General features: G+C 35.4%; 1 protein-coding gene across 1 annotated transcript in view; it reads right to left on the bottom strand.

Annotated features, from left to right (window-relative positions):
• The window catches only part of LOC120526665 (dynein heavy chain 6, axonemal-like), a 234,043-nt gene that overhangs the window by 147,500 nt on the left and 73,670 nt on the right, over nucleotides 1-12,873 (bottom strand). The window contains exons 28-34 of the mRNA XM_039749820.1: nucleotides 9,771-9,957; nucleotides 8,327-8,406; nucleotides 4,736-4,898; nucleotides 3,624-3,713; nucleotides 2,800-2,928; nucleotides 449-655; nucleotides 158-227 (exon numbers count right to left, since the gene is read on the bottom strand). Coding sequence (XP_039605754.1) covers nucleotides 158-227; nucleotides 449-655; nucleotides 2,800-2,928; nucleotides 3,624-3,713; nucleotides 4,736-4,898; nucleotides 8,327-8,406; nucleotides 9,771-9,957 — 926 coding nt within the window. The remainder of the gene's footprint in view (nucleotides 1-157; nucleotides 228-448; nucleotides 656-2,799; nucleotides 2,929-3,623; nucleotides 3,714-4,735; nucleotides 4,899-8,326; nucleotides 8,407-9,770; nucleotides 9,958-12,873) is intronic.

Genomic DNA, 12,873 nt, shown 5'->3' on the forward strand with positions numbered 1-12,873 from the left:
TAATTATATTAGTAACACGTGACACACAGCAAGTGAATGTTTTCATATGATGGAAAACACACACATTCAAGAATGTTTCAATGAAAAAAATGATGTACTATATGTAGATAAAAGTTAATAAAAAGGTATGACAAACAATACTGCAAATTGATATTACCATGAATCTGCAGATCAGGTTGGCGCTGTCCTTCAATGGTGGATGTCTGAGCCATGTGTGGTACACTGACCTGTAAAATAAAATATACAATTCTGAGCTGTTTTTCTATTAAGAATGAATTTTATTGTACAGCTTCCACACTAAATTATCAAGCAAAAAATGAGGCAAATACAATTTATTAATTTTATATACAACATCAAGGAATACACTTTTATGTTAATTTGATTTAATATACAGAAATTGTGCAATTTTGTATTTTTAGCAACACAACTTTACTGTCATTCAACTTACATCAACACGTATTTCTTCATTTTTAAATGCCTTTCTTGATTCACTTTGCATCTGCAGCTCTTTAGAAAAGTTCCTTAATGCTGCAGACAGTAATCCATCAGACCACTCCATGGTATTTAGGTCTATCTGTCCATAAAGTTCCCCCAAAGTAATACTCTTTGGATTAATTGGGAAGACATCAACTTTAGCTTTTTTATTTACAGTGCCCTAAAAGTGCAAAAAAGCAGCAAAAAATTCATATATAACAAGTTAAAAAGAAAACAATGAGTGATTAGAATAACCTGTTTAAAGACAAAGGCCAATGCCAATACCCACAGTCACTTAAAATCTAGAGTTGCCAGTCAATCCATAATACGTTCTCTTGACGGGGAAATTATAATTTCAGATTTTCCAAAAATATCTCAATACGTTTCAAGGCTGCATTTCCCAAAAGCATTGTAAGACTAAGCATATCATAAAGTCCATCTTAAGACTGAGTATTTCTCAAAGCTTCATCCTAAATAAAGTAGCACATTAAATCCTTTGTAATCAACTTACTCCCCAATCTTGTTGCTAATCACTACGTGCTTCTTAAGTGGTCTTCCCCTTGTGCTGACAGTATCCGTGTATTTTAAATTCACATTATGACAACTCTGAATATTTGAGATTGTAGATTTATATTGAGCTTATAATATTTTCATAATGGAAAGAAATAAAGCATTCATAGTAAGGCATTTTAAAGATACATTGTTAAATTCACTTAAATAACAGATTTTTTTTTGATTTGATATACTTCACTAATCACTGAGGGGAAATTGTCTTTCGCTTAATCTTTGGAGGTCAGAGTGTAGAGTCAGCCATTGTACAACATCCCTGGAGGAATTTTCATGTTAAGTGCCTTGCTCAAGAGCCCAGCGGAGTAGGATCCCTTCTGGTAGTAATAGGATTTGAGAAACCTTCCAGATAACAGTGGAATGTTATGGAATGGAACAATGGAATAACAATTCCAGTTCCTTAGCCTCAGAGCCACCACTCCACTGTTTTAAAATTAATGACTATTAATAATTACTAATTTATATGTTAATATTTCTGTGCTCTTTAAAAATAATTACTAATTTATAAGTTAATATTTCTGTGCTCTTTAAAAGTTTTGAAAAATCAGTGGGCTAAGGTTGCAGCTAGTTTTACTTTCACTGAGACAGTATCTGTGTTGCAACTGATTATGTGGAGAAGTGGGAGAAAGAAATAGGAAGGGCAGGAGCTGGGGGTTGGTACGCTCACATACGGAGGGTACAGCTGCAATCCAGAAAGCCCACTCATTCTGTGTTTCTGACTACCAGCTCTAAAATCTCTATTAACAGTGTGCATGGTCACCCAAAAATCTGCAATGGAAATGTCATCACATCTCATAATAAATGGTGAAGATTTCCTTTTCTAGTGCAGATGATTCCTTTTCAGTGAATGAGTTACAAAACATGGGTAATACCATAATTTAACTTTGTTTTTTTTAATTACCTGGGGCTTCAGGACTATAATATAGCAAATTAATTCAAATTATGACTAAAGTTAAAAGAAAGGTTGGGAGATACTCAATTTACTACCCAAGCACCCATAATCCTATCAAGAGAATACCTATACTGTACCACTGGCAGCAGATACTTAACAGATGATCATTTTTATTTCAGGCAGGCTTTTTCAATACAGAGTTCTCCCAATGGAACTTGGTGAGGTGTCTGTGACATTTAGACAGCCAAATATGTTTTACTTCAGATACAGTAAGCTATGATATATATTTTTTTACATTAAAGGGTATTATCTGAACCTTTTCACACAGGAGACATCTGACGTAATACTTGAGCTTTGACTAACTTTGACAAAATGATTATTTGGCATTATAATTGGTCAGGTCATTGCCGCACCCACCACACAGCAAAACAGTTTAGGATCCTGGTTGGCAGCCCCCCAGGCAAACACACGGTCCAGTCCCACCCTCCTGAAATGACCCTCTATCTGCCTCAGCCAGGTCTTATGTTGGCATTCCCTTGGCCTGGTCCAGCCACTCAGGTCCTCAACAATGAGGATCTTATGAGCCGGATCACCCTTGGGGAAACGTGCCACAAAGCCATAGTGCTGTAACTGATGCTCCCTCACAATACAAGTAATGTGCCTCATTCGAGGCATTATAAAACATTTCTTAAAAAGGCTGACCACAGAGGAAGACCATTAAATGAAAAGCACGCACTGAAATATTAATTCAACAAATTTCCGATGTAGAATAGAATTAATAAAACAAAGATTATTTTTACCACTTGAAGTATTCTTTTCTATTTTCCTTCTTGAAAAGTGTACCTGATGCAAAATAAACTTTTTACCTGCAAAGTGTTTTCACCACTTGTTTCGGACATAGGAGTTAGTAATGAGGGAAGGGCTTTTTGAAGAATGGTCCTCGCTGTAGTTTTCCCACCTCCTGAAGGGCCTACCAGCATTACTCCATGACGAGCCTGAAAAACAACAACAAAATGCTGAACATTTTCCACAATTGTAAATAAAAAGTATGAAATAATACTTTGTGATAAACAGAACATTTATAAAGAATGCAGTAATTCTGTTGAGCACATCACTGTTTAGTGTGATGGGCTTGTTTTTGATAAAAGAGCGACTTGTGGAGTAACTGCGACAATGCTAAAGACATAGAACATTTCTTCTTAGACCATACAGATTATTTGTTCTTTGAAGCATTTTCTTTTTTTTTTTTGGTCAGATAAACTCTTTTTGAAATCAATAACACTTGATAGAGTTAACATATAAGCAGCTCTATGAACATGTTTCTAAAACTGCTTAATTCAAATAGATTATCTGAGCTTGTCCCAGCTGCTTTGGGCACAAGGCAGGAATCAGCTCTGGATTTGGGCACCAATCAAACACACGCATCACACTCATTCATGTCAGGCCTTTAGCACGGCTTTTGGTTATGGATGAGATACTGCACTATCTGAAAAAAAAACCACAATGTAGGTCTTAGAAGAACTAAGTGTTCTGAAGCTGAAAGCAATATTGCTGGCAAAGTTTTGGAATTAAATAAAAATGATAAACTATTATGGAACATTTGTTTTATATTCATTTATTAAAAAACTATTCTTATTAATACAACAAATAGTTAAATATTGCCTTTACAAAAAAAGGGTCTGATAATTACCATAATTTGACTATGGAGCTGGATAATCTTCTGTACTTGATTAGGAATAAGCTGTAACCCAAGTTTTAGAACTGAAGCAGTGATGGCATCCTGAAACAAAAAAATGTACTCTATTTTTTAGTTTTAAATTGAAGGAAGTTTTGTTAAAAATCTGCAAATAATACATTAATTAACAATTCTTTTTGCAACATTTGTGAGTCAGACAAGCTCAAATGTATGTTAATAGTCTTTTGTAATTAAAAAAAAAAACTCTAGCTGCAAAAACTGCTTTAAACCTGCTCAGTGAAAATACAGTCTAAGACAGGGAAATAACTGAGAAACTACATTGTGAATCCTTAATACTGTATCTATTAATGTGAATTTTACAAAAAAATGGAAATACAGTACTGGAATATTGAGTATCACCCAGTTAGTCAGTTTAAATGTCATCTGACATGATAGATGCACAGATGACGCAAATACAATAGATACTGTAATTAAAAAAGGTGTGACTTACAGCACAAAAATCTTCTTAAATGTAAATATCTCAGAAGGTCCCCTATCATATGTACAGGGTATTTTTCATCTGTCTAATTATCTACGCATTTTCCACAACGATTTATTCTAATTCAGGGCCATATTGAGTCAGAATCCATCCCATCACAATTGCATGGAGTGCATTACAGCAAATTAAAATTGCCAATTAATCTAAGACTCATATCTTTAAGGTTTGGGAGGAAACAGAAGAAAACCATTGCCAATGGAGAATGTGCACATTTTACACAGCGGCATTCAAATTCCAACAATGCAGTAGTTTCTATCCTGGGGTGATTCTTTTGTTGCACTTGATGCTGAAGAGGTACACTTGGGCTCCTCATGAAATTTCAGGTTTAGAAAATGGATAGATGACTAGGGAGTTATGGGGGAGTTATGGGGCTGGAAAATATTTTTATTTATGGGTGACCTCATCCTTTACAGTTTTCTCTTGGCAATGACTGTACACCTTAACTCATTAAATAGTGTTAAGTTATTAATATACAGACCCTATAATTTAGCTTTATTACATAAATAAAGTATCACATTGTAAATCTACATGCTCTTAAGTAGACAAACTATAAAGGAGAACTATTTACCTCTAGTCTTTCGCTATCTAGTTTTGGAAGATTAATGTTTGAAAACAGGTCATCCATAATACTTTGAAATAATGGAACATCCTCAACCAGAAATCGAGGAAGATTAGCCTCTTGCAGAGCACTCCTCAAGATGAAAGATTCCTCTTCTTCAGTAAAAATTCTCCTATAAGGCATGCAACACATTGGGCTTAATTCCTATCACAGGAGGAATTTAGCAGCCTCAGAAAATTACACATCTGTATAGAAAAGTTGTCTGTCTCTGTAACATCCTCGTATCAATTATACTTTATATAAACTTTAAAATGATCTTGAAAAGACACATGAAATATGGACTTATTAAACCCAGTGCACCATGTTTTAAAAACATAACAGAATACATTTTTATAACTGGACCAAGATTAGTCTTAAAACAGATAGGTAAGATGATACCTGCCCAATGTTGTTTCAGTTGTGCTAAATACATTTCATGGTGTAAAGAAAGGCACTTATTGAAGAAGAAATCAGCTATTCATATTTCAAAATTTTTCTCACAATGAACAGATAAATGAACAAATATAAAAAAGTGCTCATAGAATGTTGAATGTTCTTGCATCTATATGTCTATCAGATTGGTTTCCAGTTAGGAGACTGCACACAAGATGTGAGAAGATCTGTACAAGGTTTTTTAAAGCATGAAAGGAAGACCCCTGGCAGGATTAGACTTAACGGCATTTCAGGGCAACAGATGGAATACTGCTGGGTGGAGTAGTCCACCCAAATTTAATGTTTAATGACTACAGAAAACACATGTAGTGTTTACCTCTACATGTGGTAGAGTGGGTTTAGGGGTGTTAAGGTCTGTTTGTGTATCAGCAAAGTTCTCTTCTGGATTACATATGGACCCTGTTGCAGATAAGGGAGGACAGCTCACCTGGGAATTGCCTTAAATGATAGCTTAAAAATAAGGTTGCAGAAATATTTGGGGCTCCTAAATAACAAATGAAACTTTCTATAAATAGCAATTAAGCTAAAAGGTTCCATGTGATGTGTTAATAGCATCTCGTGTTTATAAATTCCATTAAATTTTAATGGCAAGAAGCATGATGACACCAGCAGCTGTTTCTTTTAATACTCTGAGTTTTAATATTTTAAATTTTGAGCTTCTGTCCTGAATCTTTTCAATTTTATATGACAAAATTATTTTTAAAGAGAGTTGTGCTAAAACACAAGTATATTTTCATGCTAATTTCTTCAGAAAAAAAACTTTTAAATGCTTAAGCATGTGGCAGTATTCTAAATTTACATGCACACACATACACACATACTATTTAATTCTTGGAATGTCAATGTAGTGTCACCTGAGCTACAAACTGCTACTGAAACGTTGGAGCTGCTTAAAGTGGCATATTGTGAGGATGCTACATAAATGCTAAGTGTCTTTGAGTAACATAAGAGGTTCCAGGAAGATATGAATGATGAAGCCGAAGGTGGATCATCCATCATGACAATACCCCAGGCCTATACGCATTTTCATGGCTAAAAACTCAATTACCAAACCCTTACTATTCACTTTGGGATTTCTGGCTCTTCCCAAAAATAAAAACTTCAGGCAAAGGGCAAAGATTTTCAGACATTTCTGATATCTCGTGTAATGTGACAAAGGAACTCAAACGCTTTCCTGAAGCAGAGTTCCAGGTATGCTTCCTGTAACGACAACATTGTCTAACTAAATGCATAGCTGCAGTAGGAGATTACCTCGAAGGTGACAGCACATTTTTTTTACATGTTCATTCCATTAATTAAATTGTCATACGTCATATATATTTATATATTGTCACACGTGTGTATGGGAAACAGCTGAAGTACCTAAACAACAGTAATTCTACGCCAGGCCACAGGGTGGTGGAGTGTACTGACTATCTCTATCAGTCCCATGCAGACCTTTCCCGGAAAATCCCGCCTGTTGCCGGCCCCAGTGATGACATCACTTCCGGGTACGAGGACACCACTCCCAGTTTCTACACCGATGATGTCATTTCCCCTCCGGGCTTTTAAAACTGCCATCTTCTCTCAGTACAGGCAAATCTGTTTTGGACTCTGTTGTAGGCACATCGTGCTACCATAAAAATTACTTTTGCAGCTGAGAAAATAATATACGGGTGGCTGCCTCAACTCTTTGTTGTCTCCGACTCATTCTTGTGACCATATATATATATACAGTATATATACTGTATATATATATATATATATATATATATATATATATATATATACAACAACAACAACATTTATTTATATAGCACATTTTCATACAAAACAGTAGCTCAAAGTGCTTTACATATTAAAGAATAGAAAAATGAAAGACATAATTATAAAGAATAAATCAACATTAACATCGAATAAGAGTAAGGTTCAATGGCCAGGGGACAGAAAAAACAAAAAAAACTCCAGACGGCTGGAGAAAAATAAAATCTGTAGGGATTCCAGACCATGATACCGCCAGTCCCTCTATATATATATATATATATATATATATATATATATATATATATATATATATATATATATATATATATATATATATATATAAACACTATATGTGGATACCTCTCCATATTATTGACTTCATGTGTTCCAGCCACGCTCATTGTTAATAGGTGCATAAAATCAGCACACAGCTATGCAATCTACTTTGAAAAACATTGGCACTAGAATGGGTCATACTGAAGACCTCTGTGACTTTAAACACAGCACTGTCATAGAATGCCTCCTTTGCACAAGTTAGTAGGTGAACAATCTGCTCTACTAGATCTGTAAGTATGTATCTGTACAGCACATAAGAAACGCCTATCCTCTGTTGCCTCTTTCACAACAGAGTTTTAAACTGCCTCTGGAAGCAACATCAGCATCACAACTGTGTGTTGGGAGCTTTGGGAAATGGGTTTCCATGGCCAAGCAGCTGCTCACAAGTCTAAGACCACGATGTGACATTGGACTATATATATATTATATACAGGGTAAGTCAAAATGATGTTAACACTGATGGATTATTTTTATCTTGACCACAGATTTCTCGTTCGATGGATAGGTCGTTGTGGACCATTTCCATGGCCTCCACACTCCCCTGATTTGACACCCTGTGATTTCTGGTTATGGGGTATGGTGAAGGAGCATGTGTATAACAGGAAAGTTCATGATATCAATGATCTGAAGGACAGAATACGGACTGTGGTATCATCTATTCCCCGCAAAATGTGTGTCTGGGCTTTAAATGGTACCGTTGCTCGTTGTTTTTTGTGTGTTCAACATGATGGCAAACAGGTTAAGACATTACTGAAAATCATCTTGCACATATGGAGTATGTTTGGTGAATATATTGTATATATGTAATTTAAATGTTAACATAATTTTGACTCTCCCTGTGTTTTATTATTATTATTTTTTCTTAGGTGCTACTTGTATCGCTTGCTGCGAGAATGAAGTACCGCCTTTAATTTTAATATTTTGTATGCATAATTGCAACAGCTTAACATGATTATAGAATAAAACAAATACTATAATTTTGCTCAATCAAGTGTTTATAATGTGTATAATTTTGTCAAAAATACTCACTTATTCTTAGTTGCTCTCTTTTTTTTACCCGCCATCAATAAAACAGATTTGATTGCCCTCATACCAAAGTCATAGTGATCCTAGAATAAAAAAACCAAAACAAATATAAATTTCATTCATCGCTTTAATTTTAAATTATTCAGAGCTTTCTAAACATTTTTCTCAGTTATTTCTCAAAAATTCAGGGGATGAAATACATTACTTTTACAGAAGCACACAAATAAAAAATACAACATATAGTACATTTATATTCAGTAGTGTATATACTGTAGTATGCAAAGCCTTTTGTCTAGTTACTCAGATTTTCCACTCATATTTTAAACACGTGTGTTGGGTTGCTTATTGATTTGAAACTGGCCCATTGTGATGTGAATGTGTGAATAACTGGACTGTGCTGTTATATGTTCTGCCCCACCCCACCCCAACCCTAAATTGGATTATAAGGTTCTAAGATTAATCTCTTCAGTATCACAATACCTGTGTTTAAATTTTACATCAAAGATAAGGCCAGAGAAACCAACTCAAAATGCTTCTAATGAAAATATTTGGTAATGATTGTGGCTGAGGTTCAGATCTTTGCTTTATGTCCTCTTTGTTCATTTTTGATTCTTTTGTTTACATTAATATTTTTTGGGTTTGTTTGTATTCTGTTTTTCATTGCCAATTAATCTAAAAATTAATCTAATTAATATTTGTTTTTCATTTTCTCTATGTATCAATGCCTTGGTTATGTCTCATGTGTTTTGTGGGTGGTCCCCAAGAGGATGGACTGCTAGGAACTGCCCTCCACCCGATAAATCCAGAAAGTCTCCCATAGTTCCTGGCAGTTCATTTTAAATGCACTTTGGGAGTGGTGAGTTGATTGTGTTTTGCTGCACCTTTTTTGGATTTCTGGTGTTTTGGAACCTTTTTGCTCTGTTTTTTGACTTTGTGTGGGATACTGTATTGGGAGTTGTTCACTTTGGATTGCCTTTAATTTTTATGCATTTCTATTTTGTCTTTGTGCTCTATAGAACTTCCTTCTGTTCACAGAATGATTTTGTCAAGAATTTTTTTATTTTTTTATTTTATAAAGATTCTTCGAGGCCCTTTTTGTTTCTAGTCAGGGCTGTGAAGGTAATCTCACTCCTAGTGGGAAATTTTGTAAGTATTTATGGTGGTTTGTGGGACTCCCAGTTCACGACACTAGGAACATTTAATGCAGAGAATAAAATTACAAATGAACTTGCAGCAAATATTGAAAAAGCAAATGAAAAACAAAAACAGCCAGTGCCACCTTACACATGTTGAACTGATGCTACCTGCCTTCAACTTGTTACTGTGTAATTCTGTGATGTTGCCTTCAGCAAGCTGGTAGATGGAGCAGGGTTGCTTAAAGAGTCCAGTCTTATAAGATTTGATTAATTAATAATTCGAAGATCTAATAAAATTATAAAACACCTACTTGCTTTGATAGTTGCTTGCTTGCCAACTGATAAAGGTTGACTATTTTTCTTGAAAGGCGCTTTGCGGACTTAAATCCCTCGGAGAACAATATGACCTCAGCAATAAGTCCATAATCAGGCATCATCATTGCTACTGGCCGGAAGAAGGATTTTAAATTGTCTGGAAGGTCTACTCGTCCTTTATATCTGAAATGAAATACAATAATTAAAAATAAAAAGAAAAACTGAAAATAATAAATTAAGTCATCAATGGTTTCATTTTTGTTAAAATGGTTTAGTCAAGGTTTTAAGTTATGCTTGTCTTGTATTTATTTGTACCTGTATGCAACAGATGATGTCACACATGTGTGCATAAGAGGCAGCTAAAGGGCTGGAATGAGGGCAACTCAGAAGCAGACCAGGATATGAGTGCACTGATTCTTTTTCTCGCTTTCCTGCAGACCATTCCCAGGAAATTCCACCTGGCCCTGTTGACGTCACTTCCAGCTCAGAACCAATGGATGAAGACCTTTCCGGTTCCTGCCCCTTTGAAGTCATGTCCAGGCCCGAGTCTATGGTTGAAGACCTTTCTAGTCCCGACCCCTTTGACGTCACTTCCAATACTGACCTTTAAAAACCTCCACCTTTTCCCTATTCCCTCAGTTCTGTTTTGTACTCTGATCTGTGCACACCAGTGCTATCACTTGTTTTTCAATTTTGCAGCCAGGATACACAATATACAGGTGGCTGCGCCAAAACTTGCTATGGCTCTTGTTCCGAGTTTGTAACAATGGATAAAAAAGTATTCTCTGAAAGCAATCATTTTATTTGAAGAGTGAAAGGCTACCACAGAATGAGCATTTATTAATGAGTGAAGTATATTTAATTGTATGTAGGAAGCAAAACATTAAAGCAAGAAGGGGCTGTGCCACCAGTACCACTTGACCCTTTGCATTAATTTATTCTTTTATATATTTATATTTCTCTAAGGAAAATTGAATATAGTGGAAGAGTAAGCCTCTGAGCGTTGAGTAAGCCATGTGGCTTCACCACCTAAAACATCAGGGTTAGATTTTAGATAGACACACTGCCAGCAGGACAATCCAGATGTCCGTGACATTTCCAAAGAAACAGGCTTTCTGAATGACTGCTGTACCCTCTCTTACTCTGTAGTTCCCAGGTGAAAAAGAGCTTGTGTGGATCTACGGATGCTCAAAAGTATCAAACATGGTGCTGTGTGATATTTGCACATGTGGACAAGAAGGTCATCTTAAAGTCACATTCAGATGCAAAGAGAATTTTTTTTCTTTGCATTTATGTATGTAACAACAAAGTATTCACCCTTCTTATTGATGGACGTATAGTACTTGAAAGGGTATCACCTACTAAAAGTCCAGACCTACTTAAAGACTTCACAAACTCATGAAAGGAAGCATGAAGACATCTAGAGGGGCGTGATTAAGAAGTACAGCTTGCCTAATCTGATCCAGAACACCACACTGTTATTGCAAGTGTTAATTTGTGCTAGTCAATAACACAACTGACTTAAGAAGGAGTTCTAAGAATGAATAGCAGAAGCCTCTGATTGTAATGAGTTTAAATGCTATGACATCGGGAAAATGTCATCCTATGTTACATGGGACTTTATAGACAAACTAAATTTATGAAAATTTAGTAAAATGGAAACAACTGCAAGAAACTATGATCAAAAAGTGACAGCAATTCTAGAACTTAAACATGATAAAAACTGATAAAGGGCACCATAAAGATAAACGTGTGTGTATACGCACAGTATAAATATAACAAGGTCATTTTTTCAGAATTAGTACAATTGCCCACATTAGGTGTTTGAACGCTGGTGTTGCTGTTACTGTGGAATGCAAAAAGCAGGCACCCGTCCAATGGAGGTTGGTTTTTCAGTTTATTCACACTTTTATTACAAGACGTTCACTTGTAAACTGCCTCACAGGAAGAACAAACCAAAACATGCAATGTATAAATATATAAGTGATATATAATATAAGCAGACCTAAGAAGGTAAGTGAGTTTGACTTGCTGGATAGTTTATGTTGTGATATGAAACTGATAAAATGCTAAATTATCATGTTGATCTGGGTCTGTACTACCTCAAGAAAAAGAATATGTTTACCTAGATCATGCATGTTTATAAGGTTTTGGTTCATATTATTTCCTCCTTGAGGTATTTTGAGGAAGTGCTTTTTAAGAAAATCATGAAACCAGAAGATACACTTTTTTCAAAGGTGGAAGAGTTTGAAACACCTGATCAATCATTTCATATACCACCATTACTAGTAGACAGCATCACATGAACAAACTGCAGAATACAATGAAAACACAACACATTTCTAAGGAGCTTTACAAATTAAATATGCCTACCATGCAAAATTACATTTCTTGAAATTCCAAGAGCTCCTGACAGTCAAAATATTTTTGATCTGTTTTATGTTTTGCAAAATTTGTATTTATGTAAAATAAAGCAGCAAGTGAAGACAAACTGTAGGCACATATTGTCAAATCTGTGAATATCAAAGAAACAGACTGCAGTGAAAAAAGGCAGCTAAAGTAACACAATACTGCAGTAACTGCTTCTGCATCTGCTTTATTGATAAGTTGCCTCCTTTAAAGTTCTTAAATGTAAAGGACAATTACACCCCTATAAATAGATAGATAGATAGATAGATAGATAGATAGATAGATAGATAGATAGATAGATAGATAGATAGATAGATAGATGCATTCTTGACACTAATCATCTAAGTGGATCACCTTCCAGGTTCATCCAAGGTATGTAATACCACCCCATGTCAAGACGAGGTGCTATAGCTAAAATGATCATTTCCTTCTTCCCCCACAGAACTGAGAAGATCCCCCTTGAGGGAAATTGACCCTACCCCTTCCAGCCAGCACACCATAAAACCCAACCACAATGGAAGGAGGCATCACTTGGTACTTTGGGTGAACTGTAGAACAGATCTCCAGCAATCTAACAAAAGTTCTCAGAAATCCTTTTACAAGCAACCAGGAGTGGCTATACAGTACTTTGACTTTTTGTTTGCTTGGTCAGCTATTGGAAAACTGTTTTGTTCTTGAGGACTGATTGAG

The sequence above is a fragment of the Polypterus senegalus genome, chromosome 3 (genome assembly GCF_016835505.1).
Source record: "Polypterus senegalus isolate Bchr_013 chromosome 3, ASM1683550v1, whole genome shotgun sequence".
NCBI lineage: Eukaryota > Metazoa > Chordata > Cladistia > Polypteriformes > Polypteridae > Polypterus > Polypterus senegalus.